General features: G+C 57.5%; 1 protein-coding gene across 21 annotated transcripts in view; it reads left to right on the forward strand.

Moving 5' to 3' along the window:
• Positions 1–15084, forward strand: part of MAPT (microtubule associated protein tau) — a 101513-nt gene extending 86429 nt beyond the window's left edge. For 15 of the 21 annotated variants that reach the window (XM_055321740.1, XM_055321748.1, XM_055321778.1 and 12 more), the window contains 4 exons: positions 5966–6058; positions 9362–9443; positions 10796–10908; positions 14462–15084. In XM_055321740.1, the coding sequence (XP_055177715.1) occupies positions 5966–6058; positions 9362–9443; positions 10796–10908; positions 14462–14677 (504 nt within the window). In that variant the 3' untranslated portion in view covers positions 14678–15084. The remainder of the gene's footprint in view (positions 1–5965; positions 6059–9361; positions 9444–10795; positions 10909–14461) is intronic. The other 6 variants (XM_055321762.1, XM_055321789.1, XM_055321816.1 and 3 more) reach the window with 1 other exon arrangement.
• Positions 15085–17898: the final 2814 nt, after the last annotated feature.

Here is a 17898-nt window from a genome sequence, read left to right on the forward strand (position 1 = left end):
TAGGACATACAATAGCCCCCAAAGCTGGCTCCTTCCTCCTGTCCTTTGTTCATTCACTTGACATTTCTGGGGCATCTCTGAGTGCCAGGCTCTGTGCAGATAGTTCCTGTCCCTGAGCCTAGAGAAAAAGAGGAAAGAGGAGACAGGTTGGCCGGGGAAGGATATGCAGCGGAGAGCAGCCACCACCATGGAGGGTCCCCACACTGAGGGTCACCTGTGTTATAGACTGTCACCCTGATGTGAAGTGTCACCAACAAGTCAGAGAAGACAGGACAGACCTTTTTGGGACCATCATCTGTCTTTGCAAGGAGAGGCCCCTGCACAGAGTGCTAGGTACAAGGGCTGAATGAGGGCAGAGGGAAACTGCATCCTAGAGATGTCCAGACCAAAAGCAAACTACAGCTAGAACAGGGGTGCCTGGGTGGCATCTGACTTCAGCTCAGGTCGTGATCTTGGGGTCCTGGGATGGAGCCCCGTGTTGGGCTCTTCGCTCAGCGGGGAGTCCACTTCTCCCTCTGCCCCTCCCCCTGCTCATGCTCACTCTCTCTCTCTCAAATAAATAAAATCTTAAAAAAAAAAAATCTAGAACTGGCACCAGCTGGGGTGGCCGGGGGACATGGGTTTAGGCTGGAGTTTTATTCATTTACACAAGATTTGGAAAGGCAGGGCTGGTGAGGGCCCAGTGGGGTTGAGGCAACCGCGGAGCGCTCAGCAGCCCTCCTGTGGCTCAGTGGAGAGCACAGAGGGAAACCCGGGGTCCCAGGGGCCATCCAGGCTGCGAGAGACGGAGCTCAGGGCCAAGGCTGCCTGGTCAGAACTGGGCGGTGCTCATGGCTGCCAAGGTTGAGAAAGTCACAGCCGGAGAAGGGCACAGGGGCCCAAACGTTGGGGGTGGCCTGGCTGGCTCTGAGAACATCCAGGCCAGTCCCTGGGTGATGCCAGGGCCCCGGGCAGGACGGAAAGCAGCCAGGAGCCGGGACCCTCTGGGGCCTTGGGCTGCAATATTGCAGGCGGCCACAAGATGGCAACAGAGCGCTGCGTCTAGCTCCACGCTGGTGCGCTGAAGACTGTATTTTTAAAATTCATTATGTGTAGTAACAAAGTCCCAGTTCTCATTTTTAAAAGCACGCATGTAGCACATTTATGTGGAGTAAGTTAAGTCCGTTTGTACCTGGGACAGTCCGCTTCTCCTGGATCAGGGCCAAGGACTCAACGGAACCTGAGCTGAGGGGCCAGGCCCTGGATGGCACCAGGCTGGGACCCTCCCCCGGGACAGCCCTCTGGGCACCTCTCCCTGTGCACAGCGTCTGTATCTCCGATCAATCTGCTGTAAATACCGTCATTTTAAAGATGCACCGGGTATGCTGACCCTAGTGGAGCCAAGTTGGGCCCAGCAAGCACCAGGGCATGCTAGAGACAGGCCTTGCCAGGGACAGCTGGTGGACGCTGGGCCAGTCTGGGAGCTCTTAGGGGGAGAACTGAGCCATCGGGAGCACCTCAAGAGCTCTGAGCCCACACAGAATCAGATCAAGGCCTGGGGAGCGTTGGGGCCACTTCAGGTCCTCAAGGAAATAGACCAAACCAGAGTGGAGCTGCCTCACCCCAGCTTCTCCTCCCGGATCAAACCCTGACCGCAGGAATTTCTCCCTTGACTCTGAGTCCCCTGGATCAAAATTTGGAGCTTGGAAAACGTTGTTCTTTCCTTTGCTGAGGATTTTCACTGTCTGCCCAGAGCCGAGGCTCAACATCATCCATGTTGCTCTAGCCGAGAAATTAAGTTTCAGGATTCTAGTTTCATAATGCCAACCCTTTTATCTCCCCTCTGTAAATCTAACACTCTGTAAAGAATGTTGACTTAAATTGCCAACTAACAGTAATTCAGGTCTGCTTTGTAAACATCCTTATGTCTGCTGCCAAAAACCACACACAAAAAAAAACTTGCTGCCTTTTTTGTGGGATCGGAATGAGAAAAAGCCACATTAAAAAAATTTCTACGTATGTTGCAGATCTTGTTGCTTAATGTCACTAAATTCATTTGATGACTTTCTTAAATGGATTAGTTCAGAAAACGAGGTTATGCTCCTTGCAAACCTGGTAAGTTTTCTTTGTCAGAGATTTATGTAGCTCATCATGTTTCCCTTTTTGCCTTGGCTTCCAGGAAGCTCAGGGTTAAGTGTAATGACCAATCTAATTGTCATTCCCAATGACCTCTCCTTCTTTTACCATTATCCTTTTAACTTTGTTGTTTTAGTATTGTGTGTGTTTGCGTGTGTGTGTTTTCTCAGATTAAACTGCTCCAGTTCCTTGGTGAAAGCAGGCGAGTCAGCGTCTGGGACGCTGGTAGAAAGTAGTGATCTCCACAGAAGGAGTTCAGGTCCCACTCCTTAAAATCTGAGGGTGGCATGAACTAAATCACAGACATTGTACAGAGGGGTGGTAGGAAGCCCCTGAGAAACAGTGTGAGAAAGCCTGGCCCACTTGCTGCTCCTGCTCAAGCCTGGATGGAGGTGAGGTCACTGCATCTCCTCGCTGGCAGGAGAGAATTTCAGTGTTCACCAAGAGAGAGTGTTGTTTGTACTTGATGTATGAGACACCTGGCTTGAGAACAACTTTGTTGTCACAGAGTTAGCCTATAGTTAATGCCACTGATCTGAGAAGGTTGGTGAACTCTCTGGGCCTCAAATGGCCTCCTCGTCACTAAATTGGGGGCATGGCAGATGAGGATGATGATGTGGAATTAGGTATTTACCCAGTTTCATTTGTTTGTTTGTTTTTAAATATTTTATTTATTCATGAGAGACACAGAGAGAGGCAGAGACACAGGCAGAGGGAGAAGCAGGCGCCCTGCAGGGAGCCCAATGCTGGACTCGATCCCAGGACCCTGGGATCACACCCTGAGCCAAAGGCAGACACTCAACCACTGAGCCACCCAGGTGTCCCTGAGCGGTGGTTTTACATTTAAAAATCAGAGAAGAGGGGCGCCTGGGTGGCCCAGTCAGTGAAGCATCCGATTCTTGATTTCAGCTCAGGTCATGATCACAGGGTTGTGAGATCGAGCCCCACATTGGGCTCTTTCCATGCTGGGCATGGAGCCTGCTTTAAGATTCTCTATCTCTCTCTCTCTCTTAAAAAAAATTAAAAAATAAAAACGAGAAGAAATGACAGAGTCTATAGAGATATAAACATTTGTAGAAAAAAAAATGCATCCACCAGTGAAAAGGAGGCAAAGGGCCAACCTTGTAATAATAATTTTAAAGATGCAGAATAAGCCAACAATGCAGTCCCATTTATTTTGTCAAAGAAGGCAAACCACATCTTTAAATGCCCGAAGCTGGTAGCCATGTGGTAAAATTGACTTTGTTGTGTGTTCACGGGGTAACTTAATCTGACCCTTTTAGAAAGCCACTTGGAGAATTGTATTGAGAATTTTTAGAGTATTTATAACTTTGACCCAGAAATTCTACTTCTGGGACTCTGCTATGAAAATAATTCACAGTATGGAAAGAACTTGCAGAAAGATGTTCATGGTGAGGCGGTTTCTGTTATTTAAAATGAATATTGAAAAAATAAGTAAATAAAATAAAATAAATATTGGATCCCACAGATATCACAAAATATGACATATTATTTAAAACAATGTTCCTCATGTCTGTAGGCAAGACAAATGCTTAGATGATGGTATATGGAAGTGTAAAAAAAAAGATGGAAGTGTAAAAAAAAGATATGGAAGTGTATCTAAAAAATTACTATCATTTGTAGGTACATGATGGTAGTTTTATAGATATGTGACTTCAAGGGAACAAAACAGAATGTGATTGTGGTTGTGTTAGGGTGATAGGAAAAATTTTTTTTTAAATCTGGTTTTCAAAATCAATGTTATGTCACTTTTCTTTTTTTAAGATTTTATTTATTTGAAAGAAAGAGGGAGAGTGAGAGCGTATGAGAAGGGGCATTGGCAGAGGAAGAGGGAGAAGCAGGCTCATCGCGGGGCACAGAGCCCTATATGGGGCTCAATCCCAGGACCCTGGGATCATGACCTGAACCGAAGGCAGACACTTAACCCAGTAAGCCACCCAGGTGCCCCTGTTATATTATTTTTCTAATGAGAATTTTTTTTAAACTATGTTTTTTTTAAAGGAACATAAAAAAGGAATGAAAAAGGTGGGGTAGGTGTGTACTTAATGGGTACTTAGATCCAGACCAGTAAAATTGAGGAAAACAATGGGATGGGGTCCAAGACAGGATTACTCTGTTTTTATTTTGTCAGGCTAAGGACATCTAAAAATGATAACTATATATGCTATCTATGTAATTTAATAACTAATAATTTAATAAAGGAAAGGCCATTTTAATACCAAAAGGTAAAATGGAGGGGATCCCTGGGTGGTTCAGCGGTTTGGTGCCTGCCCTTGGCCCAGGGTGAGATCCTGGAGTCCCGGGATGGAGTCCCACATTGGGCTCCCTGCATGGAACCTGCTTCTCCCTCTGCCTGTGATTCTGCCTCTCTCTCTCTCTCTCTCTCTCTCTCTCTCTCTCTCTATCATAAATAAGTAAATAAATCTTAAAAAAAAAAAAAAAAAGTAGGGCAGCCCCGGGTGGCACAGCGGTTTAGCGCCACCTGCAGCCTGGGGTGTGATCCTGGAGACCTAGGATCGAGTCCCACATCGGGCTTCCTGCATGGAGCCTGCTTCTCCCTCTGCCTGTGTCTCTGCCTCTCTCTCTCTCTCTCTCTCTCTCTCTCTCTCTCTCTGAATAAATAAATAAATAAATAAATAAATAAATAAATAAATAAATAAATAAATCTTTAAAAAAAAAGTAAAATGGACAGATTTTGCTATCTTGTCCTCATTTCCTCATTTCGCAGAGGACCTGTAGCCCCTTGATGGCTGGCTCTGGCTCTTGGGTCAGAGTTTGGGACCCTTCTCCCCGCCATTGAGCCAGGCCAGAGCTCTGGGACCCTCCCCCCCACAAGCCCAGCCACAGGCACCCTGAGTCTTCTGAGTCTCCCGAGCAGTGGCCACCACCTGGTGTTCACGAAGGCCACAATGCAGGTGTTGGTGACATTTGCAGAATTTCAGGGAGCAGTGCTGGCTCTGAGTGGGGAACCCCTGTTGGTGGCTGTTCTCTGTGCTGAGCAGAAAGTCAAGCACTTTGTTTTCAAGCAGGGAGCTCGTGCTGGGAAGGGCACCTGGGTTAAGACGGCACCACTGCTCTAGCAGACAAGACATAGAATCTTCCAACTGCCCTTCTCCGTGCTCTGATGGTCTGGTATTTCACTCTTTTTTTTGTTTTGTTTTTTAAGATTTTTTTTTAATTTATTCATGAGAGACACACACGGGGGGGGGGGCAGTAGAGACACAGGCAGAGGGAGAAGCAGGCTCCATGCAGGGAACCCGATGTGGGACTCATCCCCGGACCCCGGGACCCCACCCTGAGCCACCCAGGCATCCCAGGGGTCTGGGATTTAAAACACAAAACCAAAATCTGCAGGTGATGATTCTTTCAGTGCCTCCCAGGCTTGAGGACCGCCACAGAGAGGTCTCGTGACGGTTCAGGCAGGCCTGGCAGGTGTGTGAATGAGGACACGGATGGGACCTTTTATTTATTTATTCATTTACATAATTGAGCACATTTCACTCCATCCCAACCTGGTGGACACTCAGCTGCGGTTTACAGACCTCAGATGTGCTCTGGGGGGGCCGGGAGGGGGGGATTCGCGTGATGCGAATTGCCTCCCCGAGGATGTGCTTTATAAACCCAGTGTTGTAAGGTGCGCCCACCACCAGCCACTCAGTTGTGGACGGCCTCCCTGGGGCAGCTCCCCTGGGAAGGTGTGACTCAGGCCTCCTGCCCTCAGCCTGGCGCCACCTCTCCCCGCCCTGAAGCCACAAAGGGGAGTTTGTGAGTGCAGAGCGGATGGAGCTGGGTGTGGTGTGTCACTCATCCTTTTTTCTGGCTATCAAAGGTGCAGATAATTAATAAGAAGCTGGATCTTAGCAACGTCCAGTCCAAGTGTGGCTCAAAGGATAATATCAAACACGTGCCAGGAGGCGGCAGTGTGAGTACTTTCACACTTTCCCTGCGCCCTTCTTTGATTCTGGTTTGTAAGAAGTGGCATGAGTGTATATATTTGCGAGACATTGCAGAGAATAAACCATTCTCCGGTTCAGGGTCCAGCTGTGCCCCCAGTACCTGTAGCCCAGGCTCCCCCATGGCTGTGCCCACTGTTCTCGGAGGAGCGCCCCAGCATCTGGGGGTGCCCGTGGCCTGTGCAGGCTGCAGGGGCAGGATAGGGAAGATGACTGAGCCTCTCTCTGACCCAAAGCCGGAGGCCGGGTCCGCACCGCATAATACCCTGGTCGACGCCACCCGATACCCTGCACGGGCTCCTGGAAGCCCCGTGGGAGGTTGGGCTGAAGGTGGCGGCACCTGGCACCGGGCTGTCACCTTCCCCATCCGCAGGGCAGGCTCGCTTTGACGGCTCTGTAGACGGCTCTGGCCCATCTGTTCTGATGAGCGGACACAAGGTCTACTGTCCTACCTCCGGGCAGCAAAGGTCCAGTCTCTGCCCACGTTTGTCTCCCACGTTGGCAAGGGCTGAGCACATTCCTGGGCCTCGGCTCGGGGGTAAAACCGGCCGCACCGGGCAGAGACATCGATGCCAGAGAGCCCACGGCCGTGACCAGGGGGCCTTGCCTACAGCCGTTGGGAGTTGACCGAGAAATCTTGCTGTGCACCCCTTTAAATTTGGCCTCCTCCCAATGTCTTGGGGACCCCCGGTGTCCCCAGCGGGTGCGAGCCTGAGATTTGGGGCTGGCATCCTCACTGCTCTCCTACTGACCCCATCTCCTCTGCTGCCACCCTCCCAGAGGGGGCATCCTGGGGCTGGCTCCCCCTTTCCCCAGCACCCTCCCGCTCCCCAGCCACATCCAAGCGGGAGGGTCGAGCCCCTCCAAGGCCCACCCCTGGGTGGGGGGACGGTTTCTGAGAGCAGGTGTCTCCACCTCTGGCTGGTGGTGGCAGGGCTAGCCCTGGGGGACTGGGGGCTCTGTCCCCAGAACACGCCCAGCCTGGGCCCCACCTCTGCGTCCAGCCCCAAGGGTTTATTCTCGCAATGTGCTGCTGCCCTGCCGCTGAGCCCTCTGGTCCCCGGGAGGGAGCAACGTGTGCTTCCCCCGCGGCTGCTGCATGGCGCTCCAGTCACGCTTCCTCACCAGTGTCTGCTCAGCGTCCCCTGTGTGTCCCCAGTCCCTGCCCTCCTGTCCCGCTGCTGCTGCCACCGGGAGGAAAGAGCAGGTGCGCCCACCCCCGTGGGCTCCAGGCCGAGTGCTGGCTGCTGTTGCAGCTCTGACTCCGGGTGCTCTGGTGTCACTGCAGACCTGGCTCTGGCCAGAGAGGGAAGGCCACGTGCTCTCCGGTTTAACTCCGGTCTGGCGGGCTGGTGGAGGTTGTACGGGAGGCCTCGGCTGCGCAGTCCGGGGGCTGCAGACAGCAGCTCCTTCGGGCGTGAGCTGGGCGCAGACCGTGCGCTCCCACTGCTGCTGCCAGGGCCCAGGACATCAGGGGACTTCCTCGGGCACGTCCTGTCTGTCCTGCACTCTGCCCTTCAACGGCTAGCCTCTCTGACCTGGCGAAGAGCCACAGGGTTTCTCAGGTTGGCCCTGAGCATTGTCCTTGGCGAGTGGCCACTGCAGGTTTGCAGTAGGAGCCTTCGCAGAAAGCTCTTCTCCTGGTGGAAGGTGGTGGGGCTCCAAGCACCCACGTGATGTCAGCTTCAGGCATCTTGGGGGCTCCGGACCCCTGGCCTGGGCCACAGCCTCTGGTGTGTGGCTCTGCCTTCCCTAGCCTGGTGGTGACTCCCCCACAGGCCAACTGAGCTGCTTGTCCATCTTGGGACACTCCCCACCTCGTGGCTGGCTCTGGGCTCCACTCCAGGGCCTGGCCCCCTCCCTCCCCAGCCTCCAGGCCGCCTGACCTCCCCGGCCTGGCTCCTACCCTCAGGCCATCCTTTTCCCTCTGCCTTCCCACATTCCTTCCTCCTCCACACCCTGTTACCTCATCCAGGCTTGGGGCGGAGAAGGAAGCCTGGGTTACATTACTCCCCTCTGGCTCATCCCAGGAAGGGCTCCGTGGCCCCTTCCCGCCTCGGCCGGTGCCTGGCCCAGAGCGCGCTTTCTCGCAGACCTGACTCCCAGAGTCCTTCCTTCCCCACCTGCTCACCCTCACGGGGCGAAGGCTGCCTCCCCTGTGCACTCCCCTCGCCTCACCCCACACACCCAGGACATTGCCTGTCGCCCTCAATCAACTGTCCATCAAAAAGAAATGCCAGCATGATTTTAATTAATGAAAATCATCTGGAACTGTTCCAGACGATTTAGACAGAAGTAGATCTCCCTCCTTCTTTTCTGGTTCTCTGGCTCCAGGCCATCTCTCTCCTGGGTAACTCCAGGGCAGGTGGCCTCACAGGTGGCTGCTGGAGGCTCTGGGAAGGGTCCCTTGGTGACCATCCAGGGACCCCCCCCCAAGCCATGGCTTTGTAGAGAATTCCTCCAGAAAACCCATCTGCCGACGGGGGCGCTGGCATTGGTGGCATTGGTGGGCCGCGCGGGGACTGTCACTCCTCTCTGGAGGGTGGGCCGTGCGGCCAAGCCCCGTGCTGGTTCTGGGGAGCCTCCCCTCCCTGTGTGTGTCCGTGTGCTCCCACTTGCCAGACTGACCCATGGGTTCCATCTCCTGTCACTTTGCTCCTGGGGCTAAAGAACTGAAATGTCCAGGACACTGTGTGTCCAGGCGCCAGCTGGCTCCTGCCTCCGAGCTGCCAGAGTGCTCGGGGCCCTGCTCGCTGACCGCCACTCTGGCCGCGGAGCGGGGCTTTGCGAGGCTCCCCGGGGAGCAGGCACAGCCACCGTCTGACTCGGCCGCTCCTCGGGGCCCAGCCACCAGCAGACACAGCTTCCCGGCTTTTCCAACGAGGTTTCCAGAATGTCGCACAAACGGATCGCGTGGTCCCTTTCTTTCTTGTGTCCGCTGAGTGTGATGTCCGTTCCATGTCGGGGAAAGCGTGGCTCTTTGCAACCAGTGGGTGGGCCCTGCGCAATGACAGACTCTCTGCTCCCCCCTGGGGGACGCACAGAGGGCACGCCAGCCCCCCAGTTACTTCGTGAGGCCCCCGCTGCCCCGGGCAGGGCCGGTGCAAGCCCAAGCCCGGTTTCCCACGGTGCGGAGGGCGTGCTCCTCGGGGGACAGGAAGCCGTCCGAGGGCCAGGGCCGGAGCTGCACAGCTGCCTCTCGCGCCGGGACGCCCACGATGAAATCATCCTATTTTGTTCTTTGTCTCCCACTCGTCTTCTCTCACCTCCAGGTGCAAATAGTGTACAAACCAGTGGATCTGAGCAAGGTGACCTCCAAGTGCGGCTCATTAGGCAACATCCATCATAAGCCAGGTAGGCCTTGCAGAAGGCGGGGAGGCCGGGGGGGCGGCACGGGGACTGGGCCGGGTGGGGGGTGCCTTCTACTAAGGTGGCTGGGAAGGATCTAGGGGGCCGGCTGATGAGGGGAGCATCGCAGGGGGAGCTTGCCGGCCCTGGGACGGGCGGCTGCCCTGTCTCCTCCCGAGCGGGCGCCGCGCTGGCCAGGGCTGAGTGAGGAGGGAGGGCGGACACTGCTCCGGGCCCCGAACTCGTGGTTCTCCACTCGTGGGTGCACGTGGGGAGGGCCCGATCTGGCTCCCGAGGCTGGCTGGGGACTGTTCCGGTTTGGCCCGCAGCCAACATGGGAGACGCCTCACCAACTGCACCAGCCGTTGCCAGGCTCCTGCTGTGACTCTGTTTCAGCAGAAAATGCCGTTGGAGCTCTGCCCTGCTTACCTCTCTCCTCCCCACCCCGCACCCCGAGGAGACCCGAGCTACCTGCAGGCCTCTGGGTGGTGATGGCAGTGCTCTAGACCTGCTCTGTCCCGTATGGTGGCCGCCACCCCCACGTGGCTGTTGAGCACTGGAAACGTGGCCAGTGCAGGTGACAAAATGAACTACTTTTATTTAATGGAAAGTTGTGGGGCCGGTGGGGCCGGTGGCTCCCATGATGGCACAGCGCTGATCGAGACCAACGCCCCCTGCCCCCGGGAGTCCCGAGCAGCGACTTCTGCCCGAAGCCTGGTTCAGAGCAGAAGCGTTTCGGGGGGCGGGGGGCGGGCGAGAAGGCAGGTAGAAACGGAAGCCGGGGATGGGTGTCATCATGTTCTGGCTTCCCTGGGACACGTCGTGGGAGTCTTTAGTCTGTCCCAGTGAAAACCATCCCTCGCCTGGTGCCACCATCCTATCTACTGTGCCGTGAGCAGCTTTCTTGGGTAGCTTTGTGCTTTCTCCAGAAAGGAATCTGTCGGTCTCTTCCTCGAGCTGTGTCCCCGGCACTGGGGCGCGGCACCCGGTGTCTGTGGAGGGAGGAGGGTCAGGGCCCTTCCTTGATTGCGGTGCATTTTGCCATTTAGCTTCATCCTGAGATCTTGCAGGGCTGTGGCTTGCAGGAGGTTGACGCAGAAAGACTTCCCTCTTTGGAAGCCAATCAGTTTAGAGTGTGGAAGGGTTCCTCTTGGACCGAGCTGTGCATTAACGAAGGAGGAAGAATTTGTCGAGCAAATATTTGACACCCAGCTTGATTAGCGAGGCGGAGCAAACTGCCGTCAGGCCCTCTGCAAGGTCTTACTTGTGCCCGGAACACCTTCCAATGAAGGGCTGGGTCTCCCTGGCATCACCGGCTCCGCCCTCCCTCAAGGCGCCCTGCGTGCGTTGTGTTTCAGGAGGCGGTCAGGTGGAAGTCAAATCTGAGAAGCTGGACTTCAAGGACAGAGTCCAGTCGAAGATCGGGTCCCTGGACAACATCACCCACGTCCCTGGCGGAGGGAATAAAAAGGTAAAGGGGGCGGGGAGGCAGCTGCGTGGCTGTGGCTGTGAATGGAGCGGGGTGGACAGTCTGGCGCAGCGTTCCCGGGAAGGAAAGCTCAGGGGCCTGCGTTGATCAGCTTGATGTGGATTCTCAGCAACCAGGTCCGTGAGTCTTGACCTTCGCTGCACGTTGCAGGCACCTGGGAATTTTACCAGATTTGGTGCCCCTCCCCCTCCCCACCCCAGAGATTCTTACTGGGCACCTGGAGTTTCTTTCCCTTTTTAAAAAAATTTAAATTTGATTTGCCAACTTGTAACACCCGTGCTCATCCCATCACGTGCCCTCCTTGGTGCCCGTCACCCAGTCACCCCATCTCCCCACCCCACCCCTCCAGCGACCCTTTGTTTCCCAGAGTCAGGAGTCTCTCATTGTTTGTCTCCCTAATTTTTCCCCACTCGGTTTCTCTCCTTTCCGTTATGGTCCCTCTATTTCCTGTATTCCCCACATGAGTGAGACCATATGATAATTGTCTTTCTCCGACTGACTTCCCTCAGCATAGTACCCTCCAGCACCCTGGGCTTCTAAAGCCCCCAGCTTCCAGGCCCTTAAAGGTGAGAGTCACTGTCCTCGGTGATAGCAGGATGGCCCTGTGGTTGGCAAGCGTCCACAAAAGGAAGCAGCCAGCCCCAAGGCCAGCCCCAGTGCACCACGGACAAGTCATGGGAACCTAACCTGATTTTCTAAATGGGTCACTAGGCAGTTAGAGCAAAACAGTGACGCTGAAATCCAGGTTCCTGCAGAGCCCCTGCCTGTCTGGCGCGGAAATGTCCTTGGGGAGGTTGCCAGCTGGTTGAGGCCCTGGGCCATCCCCGCAGGTTCTGGAGTCTCCCAGGGTCTCACCCTGTGAGCCTGAGGGAGGGAGACATGAGTGCATGGGTGGCCCTGAGCAAGCTCCCTCTGGGCGCATCACAGGATGTGGGCTGGTGGCCGCACTTCTCTTTTGCAGAAATGCAGCCAAAGTGCCCCCAGGAGGGTTCACAGCAGCCATGAAGTTCTGGAAGTGGCTCATTTTTCAGTTTGCGGTGCCTCCGAACAGCCAACAGAGCAGGAGTGGAAGGAGAAGGAGTATCCTCTAGCTTCCCAGAATGGGCATGGGCTCTGGGACCCAGCCCAGCAGGAGAAAGAGTGCTGCCCCAGGTGGCCCAGCTGGTTGGAGGTGGCAGCTGTCACCCCTGCTGGGCGGGGCCAGGAAGCCCCAGGGCTTGCAAGTCACCACACCTCCCGGCACATGCTGCTGGCTCTTCGGCTCTTAGCCTGGCCTCCTTCTCAACAGACACACCCCGTGTTGGGTTTGAGGTGAAAGCCCAATGGTGCAGTTTGGGAGATGCACTTGCTGGGTTGGTCTTACAGCAGAGGCTGCAAACTCAGGCCTGAGGACGGACCTGACCCCCGCAGCCGAGCTCCCCGACAGCTGTGGGCTGGGGCAGAAGACAAGGTACGGGGCTGTGGATGGCCTTGTGACAGTGCCCCATGCGGCTCCTCGACCCTAAGGTGGACCTGAAGTGGTTCCACAGACTCAGCTTCCAAGGTGCAGGAATATTTCTCAGCGCCTGGGTCTCTTGTCAGAGAGGGCCCGGGAGGCTGCGTGCCTCGAGGGAAGTGGGGAAGGGCCCAGTTCTCTGTGACCGTGGAGAAGGTTCTCTGCAAAGGCCCAGCCGCTCTGCTAGCTTCTGTCACCTGCCCCTCCCTGGTTTAAGGCCTCGGCATTGGTGACTTCCTGGGTGAGGGAAGGTCTCCGCCCATCTCTAGAAGCTTCTATGTCCTAAACAAAGCTTTGGGCTTGACTCGCTTGGGGGTGTGATCCTGGGCAGGATGGGCAAGTGCTCTCAGCTCATCCTTCCACAGCAAAATGGACAGAACTATCCACACGCCAGGGTGGTGGGGAGATCCAAACGAGACCACGTTCTGGAGGGTTCCTGGTACTCTGTAGCCGTCTAAGAATGTTAGGCCTGAGTGTGAACTTCTATTTTATTATTTTTTAAAAGATTTTATTTATTTATTCATGAGAGACACACACAGAGGAGAGAGAGAGAGAGAGAGAGAGAGAGAGAGAGAGAGAGAGAGAGAGGCAGAGGAAGAAGCAGGCTCCATGCAGGGAGCTGGATGTGGGGACTCCAAGCTCGATCCTGGGACTCCAAGATCACGTCCTGGGCTGAAGGCGGCGCTAAACCGCTGAGCCACCCGGGCTGCCCGCTGAACTTCTATTTTAACTCCCCTCTGTGCTGGCTCACCCTGCCCACCGCTCAAAGGCACTGTCCTGATCCCAGAGCGCCCCTCGTATTCAGCCCCCCACTTCCTGATGTGTGGAGCAGTGGAGCACGGGCCCCCTGCTGCCTGAGCTCCTTCCAGTTTGGGAGATTTGGGGACATTCCCAGGACCTCTTAAGAACAAAGCTTTTACAAGACACTAACATTAATGTTCTTATCAAAGCTTACGTCCCAACGGCCTTTCAAATACAGTGATATAGCGAGGTTCTTTTTGCAAAGCAATGAACCAAAATGGACAGAATAAGCGTAGAGCTTAAATGGGAGCCTCGGCTTCTCTCTCCACCCACATCCAAGGCCCCTGCAACAGGGGCTCCTTGCCCAGGCCCACGGACTCCTGAAGTCGCGTGGAAGACCCGTGGGTGGTGAGCACACGTGTATACATTTTCCTGGCTTCCCCAGACGCGCAGCGGGCCCAGGGCTGCGTCCGCCACCCGGGGGCTCATCAGGAACTGTTATGAGCTGCTCACGCCTCTGGCAAATGCTCCCTGAGTGTCCCGGGCATCCGTGGAGCCAAGACCTCCGGACCCCTGATTATGTCATCACTTCTCTACTGGAGAAAGGACTTGATCACGTCAGGATTTCTAGCGCACCTGCCGGCGCGGCGCACAGTCGCTGCCACCTCCAGTCCTCGGGCAGCGGCCGGGGGAGGAACGCGTGGGCTCCTGGCTGGCGCGCAGCCACTCGGGGGATGGCCCTTCCTCTTCTCCGGCGTCTCCTCCACGCTTCAGCGTGAAATGATGCACACACGAGGTTATTCATTCAGACACGGTGATAGCGTGTTTGTGATAGCGAAAGACGGGGACCGTGGGCGTAGCCATCCACCGGCGTGGGGGAGCAGGTGCATTTTGGCCCGTGGCCGTGGAATACCGTGCCGCCGTCAGCTAGCACCGGGGACAGCGGGTACTGACGGCAGGAGGTATTAGGTCGAAAGCCCAAAGTGTAAATAAAGCATGTGGATATGGTTCCTGTGTGGATTAAACATACACGCACGGTGGTTTTTGCGTACCCACTCGCCTGCTCTGGAAGGGTGCCTGAGAAACCAACCATGGTCACTGCGTCGGGAGAAGGGGAGTGGGTGGCCGCCAGGCAGGTGACAGAGGAGCCCTGTGCAGGTGTTCTCTCGGGGAAGGCGATCCCACGGTCCCCCCGCCGCGGCCACCACGGCTCCCTCCCACCCAGGCCCATGGTGGGCCGGGCTGCCCCCCCTTCCGTGCCTTGACTCACCCCCCCCCCCCCCGCCTCCTCTCTTCCAGATCGAGACCCACAAGCTGACCTTCCGTGAGAACGCCAAAGCCAAGACCGACCACGGGGCGGAGATCGTGTACAAGTCGCCCGTGGTGTCCGGGGACACGTCTCCGCGGCACCTGAGCAACGTGTCCTCCACGGGCAGCATCGACATGGTCGACTCGCCCCAGCTCGCCACGCTAGCCGACGAAGTGTCCGCCTCCCTGGCCAAGCAGGGTTTGTGATCAGGCCCCCGGGGCGGTCAATGATCGCGGAGAGAAGAGAGTGTGGAAAAAAAAAGAATAATGATCTGGCCCTTCTCGCCCTCTGCCCTCCCCCAGCTGCTCCTCACAGACCGGTTAATCGGTTAATCACTTAACCTGCTTTTGTCGCTCGGCTCTGGCTCGGGACTTCAAAATCAGTGACGGGAAAAGCAAATTTCATCTTTCCAAATTGATGGGGGGGCTAATAATAATAAATATTTTTAAAAACATTTAAAAAGATGGCCACACCCAACCTTTCCTTGGGCAATTACTTTTGATTCTTTTTTTTTCCCCTCTGAGTAGAAGGGGGAGGAGAGGCTCTGAAAGCTGCTTCTGGGGAATCTCAAGGGACTGGGGGTGCCCCTGCTTTGCCCCATCGGGGATGGGTGGGGGGGTGGGGGGTGGTCACAGAGGCAGCGGCAGCAACAAAGGATTTGAAACCAGGTGCCTTGTTGGAGCCGTGGGCCGATGTCAACCTTGGGGTGGGGGTGGGGGGCGCGGGGGTGGGGAGCCCCGGGAGAGGCTGGGGGGAGGGGGGGAAGGGACTCAGTGGGGAGGAGCCCTGCTCTCTGCCTGGAAGGGCAGCAGGAAGGGCAAACTGCCTCGGCTGCCCGCAGCAAACTGGGACCAAGTGGCCTCGGGCGCTGGGTGGCCCGGGTCCGCTGCGGGTCAGTGTGCGCCCTCCGGGGCACCTGCGGGGGGAGGGGGCTCCAGGCCCCCCGCCGAGCAGGGAGCAGGGAGCAGGGAGCAGGGACGGTGGTGGGCGGCGCCCTGCAGATCACTTCCTCCGAGAGGACTGACCCTGTGTCCCCAGTGCTGGCCTCCTTCTCCTTCCCTGCAGGGTGGGGGTCCTGAGCTGAGGGGCTTCCCTCTGCCCCGCGGAAGCCCCGTTTTGTTGAGTTCTGAAGGTTGGAACTGCAGCCACGATTTTGGCCACCTCACAGACCTGGGACTTTAGGGCTAACCCGTTCTCTGTAAGGACTCGTGCCTCGTGGGGACACCCGCCCACCCCCAGCCTGGGCCTCCGGCGTCTTGGGGTGTGCGGGGCTCTGGGAGGTGGGCCCCGAGCCTCCTGCCCCCCAGGGCCACCGCAGCCACCTGTCTGCCCCCCGCCCCACCCGCCAGGCCGTGTGTCTGCCGCGCGGAGCCCAGTCACCGCCGTCCCCTCATCACGTCACTGTCCCGAGTTCCCGGCCTCACCACGCCCCTTCTCGGCCACGGACCTTGTTTGGATGCAGGAGGCACCTGCTCTCCACTAAGGGGGTAACTGAGTGAAGGCAAAGCCCGGGCACAAGGTGCGACCTCGGTCTCTACTCACCCTCTGGTGTGTCCCCCACAACGAAGCTGCGACCTCACTCAGGTCCTGACCCCCCACGTCTCCTCACTGCCAGGGCCGGGGTGGGCTCGGCAACGCCTGTTCACGCGGAGAGCCTCTTCCTCCCAGGCCTGGGCCGCTCGGAGCTGGGCTGGCAGCGGTCGGCTGTTGCGCTTCCAGAGGTGGCGCGGGGGCAGGCCGCGGGGTCCCCAGGGCAGCGCCGCCCCGCCCCTTGCCCAAGCCTGTGCCTGCCAGCCCCTCGGAGCCGCCCCCTGGAGACGGTCCTTCCCGCCCGGAGCAGCTGAGCATATACATAGCCGTCCCCTCCCCTCCCGTCTGCACCCTGTCGCCTTGTAGTCGGATCTGTCTGCTTATGCTGGATTCACCAGAGTGACTATGATAACGAAAAGGAAAAAAAAGGACGCATGTATCTTGAAATGCTTGTGAAGAGGTTTCTAACCCACCCCTCGGGGCCGGGATGTCCCCCACCCCCCGCCCCGGGGCCGCTGTGCCTCCGCCCTGCTGCGGCCTCCCGACTGGAAAGGCTCCCCCAGCATCCGGGACCGGCGGACACGGGATTCTGACGTCCGAGGCCCTCGGCTCCGGGGAGGAGGCGCACCCCGCGGCCGCGCTCGCCTGGGCACAGCCCGAAGCCCCAGCCGCCCGGGGGGCTGAGACCAGCAGCAGCCGGTCCTCGCCCGCCGCGCCGCCCCGCCCCGCCCCCGAGGGCCCAACCCCGCCCCCGAGGGCCCCAGCCCCGTCTGCTGCCGCAGGGACCCCCCTCTACGAAGCCGGTTTGAGGAGGTTCAGCTGCTCCGGTTGGGGGATTCGAGATTCGGGCCCGGGGCTGGTGGGAGCCCAGAGCGGCCTCTGCAGGGCGGGAGGCTGCGCGTGCAGCCAGAGCCCCGAGCAGGGAAGGTGTGGGCCTGAGCCGGCCGCCGCTCCCGGAGGGCTGGGGAAGGGCAGGGCAGGGCAGCGTGGCTCGGAGTCGGGAGCCGGGAGCGGAGACTCGCTCGGGCCGCGCCTTCCTGCCGCTGCCGCTGCCGCTGCCGCGGGCCTCGCTCGGAGGGCTCCGGGCCCCTCCCTGCGGGATGGACTGGGGGGACGGCCCGGAGACCCGGTCGGTGCCCGCAGGGAAACTGCAAAGGGAAGCTGGCTCGTGACCTTGAACGAGGACAATCCTCCCCCCTTCCCAGGGCTCGGCACTCTGCCACCCGCGTCCCCCGCGGGGCTGGGGGCGGATGGGCTCCGCTGCCTGGTTCCTCCCAGCCCTCCACTCCCACCTAGCAGTAGTTCCATTTACATTGACTTCAGTGCGGAGCCTGTCTCCGGTTTGCTTGTGGCGCTTGGGGGGAGGGGGGAGGAACCTGTAAGGTAGTTACCGCGGGCGAGGAAGTCTTGGAGGGCAGTTCAGCTGCCTCGTAACCCGTTTCTTCAGATCACCCACAGCTGCTCGAGGTCCCTGGGGCTTGGCCTTCGCGGCAGGTATCCAGGGCAGCCGGCTCGCCCGCTCTCCTTCCGAGCCACGTGCAGGCCTTGCTGCCTGCACAGGAGCCTGCAGATACAGCTGCCCTCTCACGGGGGGGAGGGGAGGCCCCCGCCAGCCTCCCATCTAAGCCGCTGGCACCTCCGTGTCACCTTTCCCACCAGCTCCAGACATGCAGCTTGTCCTAGCAGCTGCCAAGAGCTCCTTCTTCCTCTTTTCTCTGTCCCCAAAGCCAACAGGTGGGGATGAGGGTGGAGGTGGAGGTGGTCGGCTGGTCCCACCTACAACGTCGGTGGCTTCCGGGTGGCTTCGAGACTTCTGGTTTCTCTTCAGCTTTGAAAAGGGTTACCCTGGGCACTGGCCCAGTCTCCCCTCCTAACGGACTTCGCCCCGTGAATTTGC

This window comes from Nyctereutes procyonoides, unplaced genomic scaffold, assembly GCF_905146905.1.
Source record: "Nyctereutes procyonoides isolate TBG_1078 unplaced genomic scaffold, NYPRO_anot_genome, whole genome shotgun sequence".
NCBI lineage: Eukaryota > Metazoa > Chordata > Mammalia > Carnivora > Canidae > Nyctereutes > Nyctereutes procyonoides.